Source organism: Coregonus lavaretus, assembly GCF_964263955.1.
Source record: "Coregonus lavaretus genome assembly, chromosome: 29".
Taxonomy (NCBI): domain Eukaryota; kingdom Metazoa; phylum Chordata; class Actinopteri; order Salmoniformes; family Salmonidae; genus Coregonus; species Coregonus lavaretus.
In genome coordinates this window covers 32,410,096-32,433,572 of record NC_140016.1, presented here as the reverse complement: position 1 = coordinate 32,433,572, position 23,477 = coordinate 32,410,096, and the positions used below count along the sequence as shown (strand labels likewise).

The 23,477-nt window shown below is 43.0% G+C and overlaps 1 protein-coding gene across 1 annotated transcript in view; it reads left to right on the top strand.

The window, feature by feature from the left end:
* Positions 1–23,477, top strand: part of LOC311105311 (LIM and calponin homology domains-containing protein 1-like) — a 154,183-nt gene that overhangs the window by 117,969 nt on the left and 12,737 nt on the right. The window contains exons 9-18 of the mRNA XM_084147418.1: positions 13,997–14,035; positions 16,608–16,734; positions 17,069–17,229; positions 17,493–17,979; positions 19,114–19,461; positions 19,944–20,058; positions 20,354–20,484; positions 21,361–21,466; positions 22,451–22,482; positions 23,287–23,409. Of these exons, the coding sequence (XP_084003544.1) occupies positions 13,997–14,035; positions 16,608–16,734; positions 17,069–17,229; positions 17,493–17,979; positions 19,114–19,461; positions 19,944–20,058; positions 20,354–20,484; positions 21,361–21,466; positions 22,451–22,482; positions 23,287–23,409 (1,669 nt within the window). The remainder of the gene's footprint in view (positions 1–13,996; positions 14,036–16,607; positions 16,735–17,068; positions 17,230–17,492; positions 17,980–19,113; positions 19,462–19,943; positions 20,059–20,353; positions 20,485–21,360; positions 21,467–22,450; positions 22,483–23,286; positions 23,410–23,477) is intronic.

The window sequence follows — 23,477 nt, the reverse complement described above, 5'->3', positions numbered from 1 at the left end:
TTATGTGCATAAGCTTGCATAAGTGCACACACACACACGTACGTACGACTGTGTGTGTGTGTGTGCTTGTGTGTGTGTGTATTTATTTACACTAGACGTCACCTACTAAATCAGGCCTTTGCTTCTGTATCTGACCTTGTTGACATGGATTGGTTTGACATTAATCTCATTAGTGTAGACCTGACTTTTGCCGTATCACCTACACACCACTCTCACACCGATGATACAGGCTTCTCAATAAGGAGGAGGGATAACTGGCTTCCAGCTGGAAGCATTAAGCAGAAATCATTTTTCCTCTACGTGTGTGTGTCTCTCTGTGCAAGGCTGTAATTGGAAAGGGTTAAACCTGTTAGTGGAAGTGAATAAGGCACGAATATGAGCAAGCAAGAGTGTGTATGTGTGTGTGTGGGTGCACATACGTCTAAACCTGCATGTGGGTGTGCAAGGGTAGGTCCTAAGCTCATACTATACCTATCTGAATACATCCATGAGTACTGTATGTGCTTGTGCTTGCATGAGATCATGAGATTGGCCTGAGCTTCTTACGAGGTCATCGGGTCTCTGATTGACCAATACTGACCAGTACATTATCCTTCAATCAGCTTGTTCTGCTTTTCAGTGACTCTTTGTTCAAATGCTTTGAGATTGTTATTCCATCCACACTGTATCATTATCATGTGTGATGTTTTTTTCATTCTTTGATCCCCCTCCTTTTTCCCTTCCACCGTGCATGTTTCCATTGGTGTGTTGTGGTTTCCTTTTTACTACTCCCATTGTCATTGTCCATATGATCACGCTATGACTGTGTTTTGTGGTTATGGTTGTGTGTTTCACATATGTGTTGTGGCTTTGGTTTGTGCTGTGTTGTGTCATGCAACCTGTGTCATGGTTGCATGTTGGTGTTGTTGTGTTTGCCCCTTGTGTGCGCGTGTGTGCGCGTGTGTGTATAACAGTCCGACTGAACTCCCCACCCTAGAGGTACCCACAGTTATAGTCCCTATAGAGCCCCAAGCCCATCCCCTTCCCAAACCACAGAATCAGTCCGAAGAAGAACACAGGAACGGGGAAGAAGAGAAGGAGGAAGAAATGGAGGAGAGGAAAGAGGAGGAAGGGAGGCTGACTCCGGCATGCACTTGGAGGCAGGAATGGAAGGAGAGGGAGGAGGAATATGAACGTCACCCCTACAACCCCCCTCAACGCTCACAGACCCCCACACTCACCCACAGGGAGATGGCTATACACCTGACTGTGACTGCTGAGCAAAGGTGCCAATCACAGAATGCCCTAACCCCTAAAGCCTAAACCCTAACCCCTTGTCCCAACCCAACAACCCCCAGGCAAGAGACTTTCCCTTAAAGACGCTATTGGCTCCTCAAGCCACGGTTCCATTGACCCCAACTTAATTAAACCTTTGCCCCAATCTTAGAAGGTTTTCCCTGTAAGATGTGTTGATTTTAAAACTTTACTGTTTTGGTGATGACACCTTTAAACACACCCATGCAGACACTTAAACTCTTTTGCAGACAACTATTTACACAAACTCTGAGGGATTCAGTGAACCGTTTCATAAGAGCTTAACTTTGCCTGTTATTATTTGACACAGACATGACTGATGCTCATTTGGGGGCATTTGTGAGTTGAATTTGGATCCACCCTATGGATATGTCTGCTTTCTCTTTCTCTTCTCTATTTTGGCTGACTAACGACACTCTGAAGTGGGAATAAGACTTGCGTATAGGGCACAATATTTCCGATATAGTGCAGTACTTTTGACCAGAGCCCATAAGGCTCTGGTCAAAAGTAGTGCACTATATATGGAATATGGTGCCATTTAGAACACACCCAAGAGTTATTCTGGGGATGTTCGAGGAGCTTTCCAAATATAATCTTTGCTGTGGCGCACTGCTTTTGTTGGTGTTGGACACACAGCTGCCCTCTCTCATTCCATATGAAAACCAAGCCCAGACGTTTGCGGTTTCAGTGTTTGCCAGGAGTCTGCTGTTGCGATGTTTGTGGTCCTCTTTATTTCGGACGAGTCTCCCTATGTGTTTCTGGCAGATGTATTAGCCATCTTCCCACAGCCATGCTTTTCACGAAATGTAATCCATAGAATAGGCCTTTGGTGGAAGGATTGTTGACATATATTTGACATTTGTATCTAAAAGAATAATTGAGAAATAATTAATCAACGTTAACATATTTATGACATTTTGGCCTTACCCAGGCCTCCCTTAAGAGTCCATAATGTTTCATCTGTAGATGCTGGCAAAAATTGGTATCATATGAAGCTTAACCGCTTGCTCTGTAATATGAGTAGTATTTTTATTTCAATCTAAATATATTACATACATTTATGAATATTGGAAAATATCAATATTTTTGATTTAGCAAAATATTTATTTCTTGTTGAACATAATGTACTCTATGGGCATATCAAAGTTCCAGAGTGGGATCTCTGTTAGTTTTAAAGTTATGGCCGATTTTATACAGAGTAATTGGCATTGTAACCAATCACAGCCCTCCTTTTACTTGTATCATTGCACATCCTGCAAATCACCAGCAGAAGGCGACCATTTTGAATGCATTTTCACATTCACTGTGTTGGTAATGCTTACAAATTGGATCATAACTCTAAAAGTAGCAGAGATCCCTCTCTGGAACTTTAATGTTCAACAATATATTGATAAATGTGCCAAATTAAAAAAATGATATTGTATATATTCATGTTTATATTTGTCAATATTCAAAAATGTATGTAAAAATGTTATTGAAATCAAAATAGTCCTCATATTACAGAGCAAGTGGTAAAGCTTCATATGACACCAATGTTTGCTTTTTAGCACCTACAGATGGAGTCTTAAAGGAGGTCTGGGTAAGTCCAAAATATCATAAATATGCAAACTTCGATAAATAATTTCTCAATTATGCTTTTATCTACAATAGTCAAATATATGTGAACAAGACTTCCTGCAAAGGACTATTCTCATGGTTTATGAACTGATACACAAAATGACGCTGGATTCAAAACAGAGTTTTTCAATTTAAATTATTATACAAAATTCTTGCAACCAATAGAATGTTATATATACAGTGGCTTGCGAAAGTACTCACCCCCATTGGCATTTTTCCTATTTTGTTGCCGTACAACCTGGAATTAAAATTGATTTTTTGGGGGTTTGTATCATTTGATTTACACAACATGCCTATCACATTGAAGATGCAAAATATTTTTTATTGTGAAACAAACAAGAAATAAGACAAGAAAACAGAAAACTTGAGCGTGCATAACTATTCACCCCCCCCCCCCCCCCCCCCCCCCCCAATTACAGCTGCAAGTCTCTTGGGGTATGTCTCTATAAGAACAGATATGCACGCACCACTTTTCCGTTATCTGTTTTGTAGAATTTTTTTAAACAAGTACTTTTTTTTATTTCACTTCACCAATTTGGACTATTTTGTGTATGTCCATTACATGAAATCCAAATAAAAATCAATGTAAATTACAGGTTGTAATGCAACAAAATAGGGAAAACGCCAAGGGGGATGAATACTTTTGCAAGGCACTGAATGTGGGGGATACAACCATCCCAGCTCTGCAGATTTTGCTGCGAAGAGACAGAATCATTAGATAATTTGTTTTGGTAGGTGTCCATATGTAGCTTGTTTTGGGTCGCAGGTTCAGGAATGGCTGAAGAATTGCAACATTTACCTGGAGTTAACTCTGCAAATAGCACTGCTGGGTGATCTGAAAAGTCATAGTCAATTGATCAATAATATAATAATACTCTTAGCAAAAATGTTTATCTTTAATTTACAATCTGTAGAAACTATGAGAATAGAAAGGTTCAGAACTTTTCTGAAACATCACAGTACAGTTGACAAATATATGGCAAATAGAACTCAAAACTGGATGGTGTTCAGAGATAGATGGCAGAGGTTGAAGGTAGCTGAAGGATGGGACAAAAAATGAAAAAAAAGATAACTACTGTAAAATATACTGTGTCCGTAAAATGTATATAGTATGTATAAGCTGGAAGTAGAAGCCTAAAGGTTGTTGTCCCTTAGTTTACTACAATTAGTGGAGGGGTGGTAGTGTTAGGGAAAATAAAAAGGAAAACATATATACAAAATAATATATATATATATATATATATATATACAGTGAGGGAAAAAAGTATTTGATCCCCTGCTGATTTTGTAAGTTTGCCCACTGACAAAGAAATGATCAGTCTATAATTTTTATGGTAGGTTTATTTGACCAGTGAGAGACAGAATAACAACAAAAAAATCCAGAAAAACGCATGTCAAAAATGTTATAAATTGATTTGCATTTCAATGAGGGAAATAAGTATTTGACCCCTTCTCAATCAGAAAGATTTCTGGCTCCCAGGTGTCTTTTATACAGGTAATGAGCTGAGATTAGGAGCACACTCTTAAAGGGAGTGCTCCTAATCTTAGTTTGTTACCTGTATAAAAGACATCTGTCCACAGAAGCAATCAATCAATCAGATTCCAAACTCTCCACCATGGCCAAGAGCAAAGAGCTCTCCTAGGATGTCAGGGACAAGATTGTAGACCTACACAAGGCTGGAATGGGCTACAAGACCATCGCCAAGCAGCTTGGTGAGAAGGTGACAACAGTTGGTGCGATTATTCGCAAATGGAAGAAACACAAAATAACTGTCAATCTCCCTCGGCCTGGGGCTCCATGCAAGATCTCACCTTGTGGAGTTGCAATGATCATGAGAACGGTGAGGAATCAGCCCAGAACTACACGGGAGGATCTTGTCAATGATCTCAAGGCAGCCAGGACCATAGTCACCAAGAAAACAATTGGTAACACACTACGCCGTGAAGGACTGAAATTCTGCAGCGCCCGCAAGGTCCCCCTGCTCAAGAAAGCACATATACATGCCCATCTGAAGTTTGCCAATGAACATCTGAATGATTCAGAGGAGAACTGGGTGAAAGTGTTGTGGTCAGATGAGACCAAAATCGAGCTCTTTGGCATCAACTCAACTCGCTGTGTTTGGAGGAGGAGGAATGCTGCCTATGACCCCAAGAACACCATCCCCACCGTCAAACATGGAGGTAGAAACATTATGCTTTGGGGGTGTTTTTCTGCTAAGGGGACAGGACAACTTCATCGCATCAAAGGGACGATGGACGGGGCCATGTACCGTCAAATCATGGGTGAGAACCTCCTTCCCTCAGCCAGGGCATTGAAAATGGGTCGTGGATGGGTATTCCAGCATGACAATGACCCAAAACACATGGCCAAGGCAATAAAGGAGTGGCTCAAGAAGAAGAACATTAAGGTCCTGGAGCGGCCTAGCCAGTCTCCAGGCCTTAATCCCATAGAAAATCTGTGGAGGGAGCTGAAGGTTCGAGTTGCCAAACGTCAGGCTCGAAACCTTAATGACTTGGAGAAGATCTGCAAAGAGAAGTGGGACAAAATCCCTCCTGAGATGTGTGTAAACCTGGTGGCCAACTACAAGAAACGTCTGACCTCTGTGATTGCCAACAAAGGTTTTGCCACCAAGTACTAAGTCATGTTTTGCAGAGGGGTCAAATACTTATTTCCCTCATTAAAATGCAAATCAATTTATAACATTTCTGACATGCGTTTTTCTGGATTTCTTTGTTGTTATTCTGTCTCTCACTGTTCAAATAAACCTACCATTAAAATTATAGACTGATCATTTCATTGTCAGTGGGCAAACGTACAAAATCAGCAGGGGATCAAATACTTTTTTCCCTCACTGTACAGTTGAAGTCGGAAGTTTACATACACTTAGGTTGGAGTCATTAAAACTAGTTTTTCAACCACTCCACAAATTTCTTGTTAACAAACTATAGTTTTGGCAAGTCGGTTATGACATCTACTTTGTGCATGACACAAGTAATTTTTCCAACAATTGTTTACAGACAGATTATTGCACTTATAATTCACTGTATCACAATTCCAGTAGGTCAGAAGCTTACATACACTAAATTGACTGTGCCTTTAAACAGCTTGGAAAATTCCAGAAAATGATGTCATGGCTTTAGAAGCTTCTGATAAGCTTTGACATCATTTGAGTCAATTGGATGTGTCCCTGTTGATGTATTTCAGGGCCTACCTTCCAACTCAGTGCCTCTTTGCTTGACATCATGGGAAAATCAAATGAAATCAGCCAAGACCTCAGAAAAAAATGTGTAGACCTCCACAAGTCTGGTTCCTCCTTGGGAGCAATTTCCAAACGCCCAATGGTACCACGTTAATCTGTACAAACAATAGTATGCAAGTATAAACACCATGGGACCACGCAGCCATCATACCGCTCAGGAAGGAGATGCGTTCTGTCTCCTAGAGATGAACGTACTTTGGTGCGAAAAATGCAAATCAATCCCAGAACAACAGCAAAGGACCTTGTGAAGATGCTGGAGGAAACAGGTACAAATGTATCTATATCCACAGTAAAACGAGTCCTATATCGACGTAACCTGAAAGGCCGCTCAGCAAGGAAGAAGCCACTGCTCCAAAACGCCATTGAAAAGCCAGACTATGGTTTGCAACTGCATATGGGGACAAAGATCATACTTTTTGGATAAGTGTCCTCTGGTCTGATTAAACAAAAATAAAACTGTTTGGCCATAATGACCATTGTTATGTTTGGAGGAAAAAGGGGTAGGCTTGCAACCCAAAGAACACCATCCCAACCGTGAAGCATGGGGGTGGCAGCATCATGCTGTGGGGGTTCTTTGCTGCAGGAGGGACTGGTGCACTTCACAAAATAGATGGCATCATGAGGAAGGAAAATTATGTGGATATATTGAAGCAACATCTCAAGATATCAGTCAGGAAGTTAAAGCTTGGTCGCAAATGGGTCTTCCAAATGGACAATGACCCCAAGCATACTTCCAAAGTTGTGGCAAAATGGCTTAAGGACAACAAAGTCAAGGTAAACTCCCGAGTGGCGCAGTGGTCTAAGGCACTGCATCGCAGCGCTAGCTGTGCCACTAGAGATCCTGGTTCAAATCCAGGCTCTGTCGTAGCCGGCTGCGACCGGGAGACCCATGGGGCAGCGCACAATTGGTCCAGGGTAGGGGAGGGAATGGCCGGCAGGGATGTAGCTCAGTTGGTAGAGCATGGTGTTTGCAACGCAAGGGTTGGGGGTTCGATTCCCACGGGGGGGCCAGTATGAAAAAAATAATGTATGCACTCACTAACTGTAAGTCGCTCTGGATAAGAGCATCTGCTAAATGACTAAAATGTAAATGTATTGGAGTGGCCATCACAAAGCCCTGACCTCAATCCTCTAGAAAATGTGTGGGCAGAAATGAAAAAGCGTGTGCGAGCAAGGAGGCCTACAAACCTGACTCAGTTACACCAACTCTGTCAGGAGGAATGGGCCAAAATTCAAACAACTTATTGTGGGAAGGCTACCCAAAACGTTTGACCCAAGTTAAACAATTTAAAGGCAATGCTACCTACTGGGAATGTGATGAAAGAAATAAAAGCTGAAATAAATCATTCTCTCTACTATTATTCTGACATTTCAAATTCTAAAAATAAAGTGGTGATCCTAACTGACCTAAGACAGGGAATTTTTACTAGGATTAAATGTCAGGAATTGTGAAAACTGAGTTTAAATATATTTGTCTAATGTGTATGTAAACTTCCGACTTCAACTGTATATACAGTGAGGGAAAAAAGTATTTGATCCCCTGCTGATTTTGTACGTTTGCCCACTGACAAAGACATGATCAGTCTATAATTTAATGGTAGGTTTATTTGAACAGTGAGAGACAGAATAACAACAACAAAATCCAGAAAAACGCATGTCAAAAATGTTATAAATTGATTTGCATTTTAATGAGGGAAATAAGTATTTGACCCCTCTGCAAAACATGACTTAGTACTTGGTGGCAAAACCCTTGTTGGCAATCACAGAGGTCAGACGTTTCTTGTAGTTGGCCACCAGGTTTGCACACATCTCAGGAGGGATTTTGTCCCATTCCTCTTTGCAGATCTTCTCCAAGTCATTAAGGTTTCGAGGCTGACGTTTGGCAACTCGAACCTTCAGCTACCTCCACAGATTTTCTATGGGATTAAGGTCTGGAGACTGGCTAGGCCACTCCAGGACCTTAATGTGCTTCTTCTTGAGCCACTCCTTTGTTGCCTTGGCCGTGTGTTTTGGGTCATTGTCATGCTGGAATACCCATCCACAACCCATTTTCAATGCCCTGGCTGAGGGAAGGAGGTTCTCACCCAAGATTTGACGGTACATGGCCCCGTCCATCGTCCCTTTGATGCGGTGAAGTTGTCCTGTCCCCTTAGCAGAAAAACACCCACAAAGCATAATGTTTCCACCTCCATGTTTGACGGTGGGGATGGTGTTCTTGGGGTCATAGGCAGCATTCCTCCTCCTCCAAACACGGCGAGTTGAGTTGATGCCAAAGAGCTCGATTTTGGTCTCATCTGACCACAACACTTTCACCCAGTTCTCCCCTGAATCATTCAGATGTTCATTGGCAAACTTCAGACTGGCCTGTATATGTGCTTTCTTGAGCAGGGGGACCTTGCGGGCGCTGCAGGATTTCAGTCCTTCACGGCGTAACGTGTTACCAATTGTTTTCTTGGTGACTATGGCCCCAGCTGCCTTGAGATCATTGACAAGATCCTCCCGTGTAGTTCTGGGCTGATTCCTCACCGTTCTCATGATCATTGCAACTCCACGAGGTGAGATCTTGCATGGAGCCCCAGCCCGAGGGAGATTGACAGTTATTTTGTGTTTCTTCCATTTGCGAATAATCGCACCAAGTGTTGTCACCTTCTCACCAAGCTGCTTGGCGATGGTCTTGTAGCCCATTCCAGCCTTATGTAGGTCTACAATCTTGTCCCTGACATCCTTGGAGAGCTCTTTGGTCTTGGCCATGGTGGAGAGTTTGGAATCTGATTGATTGATTGCTTCTGTGGACAGGTGTCTTTTATACAGGTAACAAGCTGAGATTAGGAGCACTCCCTTTAAGAGTGTGCTCCTAATCTCAGCTCGTTACCTGTATAAAAGACACCTGAGAGCCAGAAATCTTTCTGATTGAGAGGGAGTCAAATACTTATTTCCCTCATTAAAATGCAAATCAATTTATAACATTTTTCACATGCGTTTTTCTGGATTTTTTTGTTGTTATTCTGTCTCTCACTGTTCCAATAAACCTACCATTAAAATTATAGACTGATCATTTCTTTGTCAGTGGGCAAACGTACAAAATCAGAAGGGGATCAAATACTTTTTTCCCTCACTGTATATATATACAGTATATATATTAAAAAATAATATATAGAGTACCAGTCAAAAGTTTGGACACACCTACTCATTCAAGGGTTTTTCTTTATTTTTACTATTTTCTATATTGTAGAATAATAGTGAAGACATCAAAATTATGAAATAACACATATGGAATCATGTAGTAACCAAAAAGTGTTAAACAAATCAAAATATATGTTATTTTTGAGATTCTTCAAGTAGCCACCCTTTGCCTTGATGACAGCTTTGCACACTCTTGGCATTCTCTCAACCAGCTTCATGAGGTAGTCACCTGGAATGCATTTCAATTAACAGGTGTGCCTTGTTAAAAGTTAATTTGTGGAATTTATTTCCTTCTTAATGAGTTTAAGCCAATCAGTTGTGTTGTGACAAGGTAGGGGTGGTATACAGAAGATAGCCCTATTTGGTAAAAGACAAAGTCCATATTATGGCAAGAACAGCTCAAATAAGCAAAGAGAAACAACAGACCATCATTACTTTAAGACATGAAGGTCAGTCAATCCTGAAAATTTCAAGAACTTTGAACGTTTCTTCAAGTGCAGTCCCAAAAACCATCAAGCGCTATCGTGAAACTGGCTCTCATGAGGACCGCCACAGGAAAAGAAGACCCAGAGTTACCTGTGCTGCAGAGGATAAGTTCATTAGAGTTACCAGCCTCAGAAATTGGCAATTAACTGCACCTCAGATTGCACCTCACAGAGTTCAAGTAACAGACACATCTCAACATCAACTGTTCAGAGGAGACTGCGTGAATCAGGCCTTCATGGTCGAATTGACGCAAAGAAACCACTACTAAAGGACACCAATAAGAAGTGACTTGCTTAGGCCAAGAAACACGAGCGATGGACATTAGACTGGTGGAAATCTGTCCTTTGGTCTGATGTTGAGGTTTTTGGTTCCAACCGCCATGTCTTTGTGAGACGCAGAGTAGGTGAACGGATGATCTCCACATGTGTGGTTCCCATCGTTCCCATGGTATTTTTGGTCTGGGTTTCGTGAGTAATCACACATGTGGTCCTTGGAATGTCTCTTTGGCTACTGTTGTTCTCTTATTCAGAGCGTCTCACAGTCGGTGCTTTCAACTAAAGTAGGTAATAGGTAAAACAACCACAAATGTGTATTACAAGAGGGTATTTGAGATGCACAAACTCAAATGGCATTCCTTTGTTCCCTTTTTTCTGGATAAATGACAGAGATTGACCTCATGACCTGTGAAGAGTGTATTTTGCTGATTGAGGGTTGGAGTATAATCAGATGTGCTAGGGATTCATTCATCACCTAGGCAACATGGTTCTATGGCACTGGTTGGAGATAATCAACAAGTCACCATGCTGCCCTTGTGTATGGTAAACACACATTGGTTTTTCATGCTTGCACACACACGTTGGATATAGACACACCCTTGCACACACACACACACACACACACACACAACACACAAAATACTTGCCATAGTCTAGGTAGCCTACCCAGAAACATTTTCTGTAATCCAACACACAGGGAACATGTGAACCCACCCTCAGGAAGTAGGAAATGCGGGGTCCTTCCGACCATGAGCCACGGTCGTCAATAGCTTCTATACCCACAAAGTTATAAACCCCTCTCATTTCTACAATTTCTCTTCTTAAAATTAGATTTTAAACCTAACACTAACCTTAACCCTAACCTTAACCACAATACAAACCTTTTGCCTAACCTATCCTTAAATGAAGACCAAAAAGCAATTTTTTGTGACTGTGGAATCTGACTTCGTGACTGTGGAATCTGACTTTGTGGCTGTGGAATCTGACTTTGTGGCTGTGGAATCGGACTTTGTGGCTGTGGAATCGGACTTTGTGGGTGTAGAAGCTGGTGACGACCCTGACCCCCAACCAGGGCTGGGACATGATGTGCCCTTCTCACTGCCTGGCAGAATCTATTCAATGACAGAGGATATGTCCACATTCTCAATGGCAATGGCGTGTAGACTGAAAATGACTTACCAGAGCAGCTTAGATATAGCTATTATGGGTTTTCGCCCAATACTACTGTTTTTTTCTGCTTTTGTTCACAAACCTACTTTCCAGGTATAATGTCCCACTGGGCGAATACTGTTCGAATCAATGTTGTGTCCACGTCATTTTTACCCAACTTTTAACCCAAATCCAATGACATGGTGACATTCTTTGTTGATTTCACGTTGAATTCAGGTTGGCAACTCACGTTGCCAACTCAACCAAATGTAAATCAAAACTAGATGTTTAACTGACATCTGTGCCCAGTGGGGTGAGTTCCGAGACAATGCCAAGGTCTTTATATTACGACTAGGGATGGGCATGGTTAATCGAATATCCGGATATCCAAACGATATCTTCGATTACTTGAGTAAGTGTTCATTTTTAGAGAAAAATAAATGGTAGGCCTGTTTTGACAATGCTTTGTTATAAATTAAATGTAATTATCCTTGTGACATTGTTACCTACAAGGATATACCGTGACATTTGAAATACTTAATTTGATTAAACAAACTTTTGAATGTTGTGTGTTGAGCTACTTCTGCACATTTAGAGCTCTGGTCTGCCCTGACATCGGTATGCTATTTTCCCCACTTCAAATAGCAATTACATGCACGCACCAAACAGAGTTTCCACAAGAACTGACACAGATCAATGGAAAACCTTTTTGTAACAGAATCAGTTCTGTCATGGCAAAAATCAGACTACTCTTTCATTGTTCCTTTTAGCCAAAAACTATGGAGAAAAGCAACCTTCTGCTGTTTTAAAATAATTTGGAATATCCGGATATCTAAAAAAATGTAATGATATTATTTGAATAGTGAAATAATGTCAAATGCCCTTCCCTAATTACGACCTTGGTCAATGCTAACCAAACCACTCTCTCAGCAGTAGCCCCGCCCGCTCATTCTCCGAGGAACTATACCACCTGTCGTCCCTGACAACCAGCCCCATGATGACCTCCATCGTCGTGACGAGCCCCTCCAGCGCCGGGGCCAGCCCGGAAACAACCAGGAAGTTCCCTCCTCCTCCCATGATGGACAGGGAGGAGGTAGGGCCAAAGAAGGTTGGGTTGGCCATATCCCTGGCAACAGACACAGGGAGGAACAACGACATGTGGGCTCGCCACACCCTTACCTCGCCGAAACACGGCGGCACTACCAGTCCAAGCCAGTTCCTGCCCGTTCCTGCAGTCGGGGCAACCACCACGCTGATGGTCGCCTGCCAGGGTCGCATGGGCAAGTCGGAGATTGAAGGTCGCGAGGGCGACAAACCAGCGGTGGCGAGACGTCCATCTTGGCTTGACGACGACCTCCAGCCAATGTGAGCCTGTCGTCCATCGACTAGGATTGAGTGACCGATACAACATTCTCAGTTGGCTAAGAGAGGAGCATCACACCTTAATGGCCACAACTTATTGGTTTCTCCCGGCCTACACGGATCAGATACAGGGAACTACATTACCCATGATCTTTCGGGAAGACATTTAGAAATCCTGCTTCATATGCATGCGGCCGTGACCTTGAGCAGTGATGCACACCTCTGGATGGCATATGTGAAGATTGCATGACCTTTCACAAGTGGCAGAATTTGTTAATTTCAGTTGCTTTGACCCGAGCAGGCTAAGGGAAGAGTTTGAAGTCTGAATGAAGTGTGTTGCTTTTGGATGCATGGAAGCTAATACTTTCTTTTTAGTATTTGATTTGTTCATTTGGGTTTTTATGTTTTGGAGCATGTGAGCAAGATATGACAGTGACCTGTCATAGATGTGACCTTTGAATAACCTTGCATGATGACCTTTGACATTGACCTTTTCCAACGCACCCTGGTTGAAGCAACTCCCTCAAAAACGACACTGGTAGTAGTAGAAAATATGGCTTTTTGTTCTCTGTATGGCAGCTACGACAAATAAATGACAAATACATACAGCCCATTAAACAATATATCTGCTTTCCATTTCATAAGACCTCTCTTCACTGGGTCTCCTGCTTTCTTGTGGCCAGTCTTAATAGGACCACAAGCCACATTTTCACTAACACCCATCCCAACATCAGAAATCCAGCTTTAAAAGCTCTCTGTGACCCTATAACTTAATCCCAAACCCGGTTAACCCAAACCGCCAGTTTGGTCGCAAGAGTCGACGAACCCCAGCTTTGAAGATGGGTTATAAGCAGGCTAATAAAAGATGCATGCTTTTATTGATAGTTTTGTTTTAGACTGTGCCATGAGATCATTTCCATCTGCGCCACACAATATGCTGTAGAGGCCTATATTAGTGCAGTGAATTCAGTGGTTTTTCTCCCAAGTGCTCAGCTGGCTGTGTTTTTGGCTAGAGCTCCACCTTGTGTTCAAATGGACACAGTTTTTATCAATTTGGATCTGCAGATCTAGCCGGAATAACCATAAATAAATTACTGACTTTTAGATCATATTAAACCTACAGTATCTCATTAAGCATTCATGATTGTTTACTAAGAACTCATACTGTTGTCAATGGTAACCCATACAGTACATTAAGCCTACAGGTGTTTTCAACACGCCCCCTATATTCCAACACACTTTTGTACTATTCTCATGTCTGTATGTATTGCATTGTGTAGTTGTGGGTTCATATCTGTATATATTGCATTGTGTTGTAGTTGTGTGTTTGTTCATTAGTGTGTTTTTTTCTCCATGTCTCTGCTTTCGTAGATTCAGTCACAGAGCTGCTAGTGTGTCAGATGTCCCGGAGTAAGTGATTCTTTGTTACCCATCGGATGCACATCCCTGCCCTCCTAAACCACACTTGCTTAGTATGCTAAGATCTCTAGACCCCAACTTCTAGACATTTCTAGTAGATCTGTAAGGAGCTGATAGGTGTAAGCAATATGGTGGAAACTCTGGCCTTACTGGACTTTTAACCATATTACACCCATCCTTTCCATTTAGATATACGAGAAGTGGAGAGGGACTAGTGGTTGACTTCAAATGTGTTTTTAACCAGCTTCTGTTATCTGCATGTCTCACACTCACACAATCAAAAGCAAACGTTGGAACTCAAGACGCGCCTCAACAAGTAACTTTGTCTCTTCTAGCCTTCGAGGGTCTAATGTGGAATGGGATGGACCTAGATCACTCCCCTGTGTCTTGTGTAGAGCTTATAGTCTCGTAAACCCGACCCTAAGCAACAGCAGGGACTAGGGTCTGGTTTCAATGACAGACTCTTTTGGCAACTTCGATAAGGGTAAAACAAAAATCTGGGGTGGGTCCTGTTCAGACAGACAACTCTCCCAACAAATCATAAAGCAGACATGCCAGAACGTCGCGATTTGAAACCAAAGTTTGCAGGCAAAACCTTTGCAGGATTTAGTGAAGGTAGTTGATGCAAACTAGCCACTTGTGAAATGTACTCATTAAAAATAACCTTGTTGATCTCCATCTTGCTAGTTACTATTTTGTATTTTATTCAAACGAGTAAGGTAGTGACATAGGCAGTGACCTAGTTCCTCTATGCCAAACTGTTCTGTTACATACAGACATGTGAAGCCGGAACATTCAAAAATTGTGGGAGGCAACATGGGCATCTAGAGAGCACACCATATGATTAATGTACCATACACTCACACAATGACATGTACCATCACTGTAACGCCACTGTATGAGGATCTCACTGTGGTTCTCAAAACAAAACCTGGGTCAAATACTTGCAGGGTATGTCTTTGATGCTCTGTGCTGTTCTGTTGTATAGATATGCTTCTGTATATACAGTGAGCTCCAAAGGTATTGGGGCAGTGACAGTTTTTGGTTGTTGTTTTGGCTCTGTACAGCACTTTGGATTTCAAATGATACAATGATTATGAGGTTAAAGTGCAGACAGTTTAGAAATTACAGCACTTTTTGTACATAGTACCCCCATTTTAGGGGACCAAAAGTATTGGGACAAATTTATTAAAGTAGTAAAAAGTGAAGTATTTGGTCCCATATTCATAGCACGCAATGACTCTACAAATTTGTTAGATGCATTTGCTGTTTGTTTTGGTCCCAATACCCAAAACGGTTCACCCGATATGGATTAAAAAAATACCCTCAAATTAAAGATTCACTATGCAGAAATCGCTCCGCCATTTCCTGGTTGCTAAAATTCTAATAGTTTGCCAAATTGTAGTTTATGTGACAGAACAAGCAAGTATAGTGTAGAGAATCATTGTACCATCTAAACCACTGTGAAATACAGCATATTTTCCATAACCAAAAATATTGTATTTTCAGCTGTTTGATGCTGGTGTACGAAACCAAAAGCTGCAATATGTAACCTTTTGGGCGACCGGACCAAATTCACATAGAAATGTGACTTATAAATCTGTCATTCTCATTGAAAGCAAGTCTAAGAAGCGACTGATCTGTTCTATGTGGGCTATTTCTGTGCTTTCGGTTTTGTACACCAGCTTCAAACAGCTTAAAATACAATATTTTTGGTTATGGAAAATATATTTCACAGCAGTTTAGATGGTACAATGATTCTCTACACTATACTTGCTTGTTTTGTCACATAAACTGAAATTAGGAGAACTATTCGAATTTTAGCAACCACTAAAAATGGCGGCACAATTTCTGCATAGCGCACATAGAACAGATCTACCGCTTCTTAGACTTGCTTTCAAGGAGAATGACAGATCTATAACACACATTTCTATGTGAATTTGGTCGGGTCGCCCAAAAAGTTACATATGGAAGCTTTAAAGCTGACAATCTGCACTTTAACCTCATAGACATTGTATCATTTCAAATCCAAAGTGCTGGAGTACAAAGCCAAAACAACAAAACATTTGTCACTGTCCCTATACTTTTGGAGCTCACTGAATAACCTTTTGATAGCATTTGATACATGTGGTTATAATATGCCTTTATTAACATTATCTCTGGTACCTTCTGCATGGTTCTACACAGTATAATACAAATTAATGTATACAGAACAATAATATCCAATAATATCATATTTGTGGTAGTGCAATGAGATGTATTGTCAGAAAAATAATGAGTTTCTTTTGGGTTTTGTTTATTTACATTTTAGTGGACCACTTCAGTACCTATAGAAGTTGTATCCGTAAAGCGTTTGACCATCAACCCTGTTTGACCTCTACCTTTCCTGGCTGAACTATCATCTACTACGTAAACTCCAGAGCTCCAGAAAACATGAATTCACCTTATGTGCCTGGAAATAAAACATTTTCTGTCCATACCGTATGCAAGACTTTTCTCCTAGTAAATCTCTTTATAACTCCTTCCCCTCTCTCGTCTCTTTTCTCTCCTTTCTTTTCCTCAGGAGTGTGAGTATGATTGACATGCGCTGTGAGGAGGACGCCGTCTTGCCGCACCACAGCCAGGTGCGCCACGAGCTCATGCACAACCAGTACAACATGATGAAGGAAGAAGAGGACCACTGGCAGGACGTAAGCACTCACACACACATACACACACGCACACATACTCATACACTTTCATACACACACTCACACCGAGTGGCGCAGCGGTCTAAGGCACTGCATCTCAGTGCTTGAGGCGTCACTACAGACCCCCTGGTTCGATTCCAGGCTGTATCACAACTGGCCGTGATTGGGAGTCCCATAGGGCGGCGCACAATTGGCCCAGCGTCATCCGGGTTTGGCCGGTGTATGCCGTCATTGTAAATAAGAATTTGTTCTTAACTGACTTGCCTAGTTAAATAAAGGTTAAATAAGAAAATATATACTTATGCACTCATATATTGACGTGTCTGTGTGTTAGGACCTAGCCCGGTGGAAGAGTCGCAGGAGAAGTGTCTCCCAGGACCTGATCAAGAAGGAGGAGGAGAGGAAGATGATGGAGAAGCTGATGACGGGCGAGGGAGGGGCCATCTCTCAGAGGAGGAAGAGTATCAAGACCTACCGAGAGATCGTGGAGGAGAAGTAGGTCACTAGGTCGAACCCTGGTTTCCATATTGTTGGTTGCCTCAATGTACAGTATAGACCTATACCTACTCTCATGTTTCTTATATCCTGGCCTGTTGTTTTTTATCGCATCCTGGCTTCAACCAATTTTGTATTGCTTTTAACTGCATCAGGGGATCAGTAGCAATGTACAGAAATATTTCAACAATGATGCTTTCGTCAGTGTGTAGCCAGTCACATGGCCCCTGTCTCACCTTGTCCTCCCGTCTCTCCTTCCCTAGGGAGCGTCGTGAGAATGAGCTCCGCGAGGCCTACCGGTCAGCCCGCACCCCCGAGGAGGCGGCGTTGGTCCTCCACCGCTACGCCCAGCGTTTCACCATCAGTGAAGCAGTGCTGGAGCGCCTGCAACTGCCCAAACTGCTGGACAGGAGCGTCTCTGAAGATCCGACCACTGCCACCAACACACATCTCTCCCTCACCCCCACCTCCCGTTCTCCCAACCCCACCTCCCCGGAAGAAGATCCAAATGGTCCTCTGAAGTACCTGAGGCAGCAGTCGCTCCCGGCACCCAAGTTTACCGCTACCGTCGAGGCCCAAGTGGCGGGGTTCCCCCAGGGTCAGTCTCATCGCCCCCAGATTCGGTCACGCACGCCTGAACCAAACCCCTCTATCCAGGCTGTCTCGCCTAAGTCTGTGCCTTTGCTGACGCCCAAGCCTTACATCCAACCCAAGGACACGCAGATGCTGGCAGGACCCAAGCCAGGCAAGGTGAGGCACAAAATGCAAGCTAATGGAGCATCAGCAAGGGTTTTATCAGTGTTATATTGTGTGAGCCAGGGTTCAAATTACCAGGGTGTCGTCGGGTTGTTTTGCACTCCCATAACAAATCAGGGCAGCTTCCAGAAGTGTTAAGATACTAACAGATGCTAAGATACTAGCGTCCCCTAAAGTAGTTGGAATGTTTTGTTCAGCCTAGTATTCCCAGGGCACACCGAAATGTATTATGTAAATAGAACCCTGGTCTTGGCATTTACATTAGAATAGCAGACAGAAACCATGGAGATTGGGTGTCATGTTTTCAGACAGAAAGATAGAAATCCCATTTCCTTTTTCTGCGAAGTCGGTTGTGAGGTCTCGATTTAGCACAACAGGGTGTTCATTTTCATCCATACAGTGATTCGCCAAATGGGCCTATTCCAAAGGAAGATAACATGCTTTTCGGTTATTACGGGAACAAACCAGGAGCCAATTCTTTCCACTTTAGTGGCTGGAATGTCTTATTTGGAGCAGAGTGGAGCCTCCGCCTGAATGGGGGGCTCTGTTCCGTATTGACTTAAAAAGTTGACGAGTAGGCCCTCTCAATGTGAAGTGGGTCTCCAGGCAGACAAAGAGGGCCACACAGACTGAGGGGGGATTATGGGTAGTGAGTACCCCTCCATTCAACAACCCCCCTGTGCGTCTGGAGTTAGCACTCGGTGCTGCTCACACATACATTACAGCCTTTCATTCAGTCCCAGTGTTTTATCAGGAGCTAGCTGAATAGCTAATAGGCCAGCGTTAACATGAATGAGTTATGGCTTTATTTACAACATGGGGCAACTTCCGGTCTGGAGGGTCAGGAATAGAACTGTCTGGTCATATTGCGGTCATTGCTGTGGAATGTGGGATTTGGGATTTCACTCCAGTTGACTGTTCTTGCATTGCTGTCTGATGGATATTTTTGGTGAGGATGCAGTCACTGTGTCTCTAAAATGGGATTTTAATGTTTGATTTTTAGATTGAAATGCATCTTTGTAGCGTGTGCATATGTTCATGTGTGCCCACATATGTGTGCACGTGCTGTATGTATGTGCATGCATGTCTGTGTTCTTTAAGCCTGAAGTCTATAACCTGTGTACTCAGGTAGACGGTTTGCTGCAAGTGAACGGCGACATGGGAAACGATGAGGTCACCACTCCAGAGAGCAACGGAAGGACCTCCTCTGAACAGTTCTACCCCTCCACTGCCACGCCTACAGCCTCCTCTGACCCTTCTGACACACACCCATGTGTGACCACTCCCCCACCCACACATAGCCCCTCCCCCAGGGCGAGCCAATTAACAGCCATGACAACTGTGGCACAGGGTGGCACAAGCACAAGCACAGGCACCGCAGTGACACCTTCTTCAGTGCCAGGAGAAGGTGATGCCCAGGAGAAGGGTAATGCACAGGAGTCCATCCCGCCTAGCCGGCCCACCTCACTGCCCACGGTGAGGCTCCAGTACATGCTGCTTTGTTTCTCTGAAAAAATATATAAGTTATCAAAAGGATGCTCATTGGATCCAAGGGTCTGAATAGACCACGTACCGCTAGCAGCATGTTAGCCATAGACTGTTAGTGCTAGTTGTGCATAGCAAAGAAAGACGCATATATGTAAGGAATTGGCAACACATTCTCATTTTGAGAAATAAGCATCTTCTTTGCCGGGTAGATGATTTCAACATCTAAACAAAGTGAACAGGCATGTTGTTCAAACAGTTGGAGTCGGACAGGAAGGTGTATTCATAACAACATAAGTCTTGAAAACTGTTAAGTGAAAACCTACATATAAACCAGAACTATGTGTTGTTCTTAGTCTACATGCAGTCATAGATAGGATAAAGCAACATTGTGTCAGATAGGTCATGACTTCAACAAAAGGAACGTGGAGGACGCATAATCAGAGTATTTCTTCCTCTGTGTGTCCCTGCAGGAGCTGCAGAGCACAGAGAGCATTATGGAGGCGGGAGGCAGGTCTGCTGCAGGCCCACTGAAGGAGGGAGAGCCCAGCACAGCAGCAGCTGCAGAACAGCCCTCTCCAGCTACAGGTCTGTTCATATGCGTTACATCGAATACCAGTCTAACTGCTGCTACCCTGACACCTAGTGGTGACCATTTATATTGTTTTTATAACCCATCAAATCCTGTTGCTATTCAAGATGCATGCTAGTCATTTATTAATCATTGTCTGACTTGCAAATTAACATTTTAAGCTATTAAACAACTTATTCAACTTGGTCTTCCTATGGTTAAAGTTACATTAGGACCCACGGTCTGGACCTATACTCTGATGGAGAACCTTGCTCTGATGCACCTAAACATGTGTCTCTGTCATGTTTAAAGGCTCACAACAAGCTACCAAGGAACAAACAGTAGTGTGTACGAATGCCACAGCGACCAGACAGAATGCCACAGTCCCCTGTCCTGTTCAATCAGAGCACACCACACAGCAAGCTCAGCCAGTGACTGCACAGGTGAGATCACCTACCAACCAATCAATGGCCCCAATGCTCCAAATAGCCAATCATTTGTGCCCCGCTTTACCTCAAACACAGTCTTAGACATAAAGAAGCCTGGAAGAACATGTTGGGGTTCTAAAAATTGCCACACATGGTAACCTTTCTAGTTCAAAGAGATTCCTAGAGGAACCCCTCTGAAAAGGGTATTCGAGGAACCATCTGTAAAGGTTCAAACCTGAACCGTTTTGTGATGGGAGGGGTTCAATAGAGTACCACAGTATGAGTCATAATACCCATAAAACCTAGCAGTCAAATAGGGAAATGGTTCCAATCGTTTTTCCACCATTCATTTTTTCCATAGGGGATTTTAGAAACACTTAAAATAAGGGCTGTGTTTCATGTAGGCTTATCCTGGCATGACGTTTTCTCTAGGACAAGGTGACTTTTATTAATATATTTGCCTGTATTTGAAAGCCACGCCCCTATTAAGCCATGCCTCCAGTCCAGGGTTCCTCCAGGAACCCTTTGCTACATAGAATTAGTGGTGACTCAAAGAACCGTGGAGATCTTCAAGGAACCCCTGGAGTTCCTCAAAGAACCATTACTAGTCAATGGTTAATATTTGCACCTTTGGTTAGTTGATGGGTTCTTGGAGGAACCTTTAATGTTTCAAAGAGTGCAGAAGCCTTGCCAGGAGGGTGCAGCGCCATATAACTTTCAGATAGAAATGCATTATGTACAACAGGCATGATTCTATACTGTGTAGAATAGGGTATCACGTAAGCTCTATAAATAAAATGTATATCTGCTACATTCTAACTGAATATTTTGAATATTCCCCTGGTCATGTTTTGATCATTGTGTTTATGACTTTTCTGGTTCTGATCTTAGGTCAGTGAGCCCAGCCTTGAGTTGTCTCAGAGAGCAGAGGAAGTTGCTGCCTTGGCTGATCCAGGACCTGTCAGAAACAAACCACCATGTGAAGCACCCACAACAGGTAATCAAAATCTGTTTTCAGAAGAGAATGAACCTTAAACTACCTTTTCCCAATAGTCTTTATTGTACGCAGCCCTTTCACCTCTGCTATCACACGCCCCAACTCTTTTTTCCTTTGGTTCTCCAACTGGCACTCTGTATTTTTGCTTTTGATCTCTCTATCTATCCCCTCTTTTTCTCCTCACCCCCTTGCCCTGCCTCCTTCCTTCCCCCTCCTTCTCGCTTGTGCTGTAGAGCTGGCTAACAGTGCCAGTTATCCGCCAGAAACCGGCAACCCTAGGTTAGGCCTACGCTGGGAGTTCTTCGCCCCACCAGGTAAACTGCTCACTGAATGGTTGGGCTTGCCTGTAACCGCCGTTGGCGTTCACATACTCATACACTGTGAAGGGTGTCCCCAGTGCTTCCCCAGGGGCTGGGTGACAGCATTGGAAACCCGTTGCCTCACTCTACTGTTTTTTATTTTTTCATTTATTATTGGTGTCCTGTGGATCCCATTATATTTTACATGAAGTTGGTCTTATTATGCTGTAATTACTACATGAATAATGTTAATACAACGTTGTTACAATCGTAACTGCCGTGCAACTACAGGTATAAGAGCAACTTCGTGTAAAGTGTTACAGCATCGTTGAATGTTGATTTTGGTTCACTTTTGCACAGACCATCTCCGAAAAGGAAACTGGAATTGTTAGCCACTCAGTAGTGAAAAATACCACACAGCTCGTAGCTTTTCAGCAACTCAATCTTTAACTTTATACCTTATCACCTTGATTTGTTCCCTGCCACCTTTCGCTTTATTCCCTAATTCCCCCCCCCCCCCATGACATTCATTATGTAAATAGCTTTTTCCATGTGTTCACACAAAGACAGCGTAGTTACCAAATGAGATGACAAAAATGTCATGTCCACTCAGCATCAGTTCCTGTGTTTGACAGATGTTTGTTTTCTAACCGTCTACCTTTTTCACTCTATTTCTATTTCATAGAGGGGGAAGAGCCGGAGCGTGGTAAAGTGGTGGTAAGTAGATTGTAATGGTGCTTTCCTGGTAGAGTTCTAAATGGTTTTTTATTGTTTCTCATCTGGTTGAGACATTAGGCCACACAATAACAAAACGTTTTAAAACGTGAAACAAAGACAAGTGTTTCTTATTGGGCAAGTTCAGTTAGTGGCTCCTCGTGTTCTTCTGTTTTGTGCCTACTGAGCACAATCCTTTCGTTGTTTTTCTAATATATGTAGGACCTCCCTAAGACCCAATGATTGATTGGTCATTCTTCATTGGCTCAACCTATTAGATGAGGAAGATGTACAAAGCGCCCAGCATTGCGTTTCTCCTTTTCCCTTCTTCCCCTCATCTCTCTTTTCTCTCTCCTTAGTAGGACTCCTTTGGCTAGCATGGAAATGGTGCTGTGGTAGATCAACTGTCTGTCTCCTCTCTTCCCTGTTTGTGGATGTGTGTGTGTACTTCGGTTTATGGGTTTGTGGGTTGGTTTGTGTATGTATGCATGCTTGTGTGCACAAATGTGTGTGTGTGTGTGTGTGTGTCTACGGGTGTGTGTATGTGTGTATGTGTGTGTGTGTGTGTGTGTGTGTGTGTGTGTGTGTGTGTGTGTGTGTGTGTGTACGTGTGTGTGTGTGTGTGTGTGTGTGTGTGTGTGTGTGTGTGTGTGTGTGTGTGTGTACGTGTGTGTGTACGTGTGTGTGTGTGTGTGTGTGTGTGTGTGTGTGTGTGTGTGTGTGTGTGTGTGTGTGTGTGTGTGTGTGTGTACGTGTGTGTACGTGTGTGTGTGTGTGTGTGTGTGAGCCCCGGATGGGCCCTATCAGGTCACTCAGGTGTCATCCCCGGTAGTGATCCAGGTTAAGCGGGGTGACCGCTGGTCTTGGGACCCAGATGAGGAGCGAAAGCGTCAGGAAAGGTGGCAGCAAGAGCAGGAGCGCATGCTTCAGGTAGCCTGAGTTATGCTACTAAAGACACAAAAGCAAAGCCTGACTTAGCATGCTAAAGCTAGGCATGA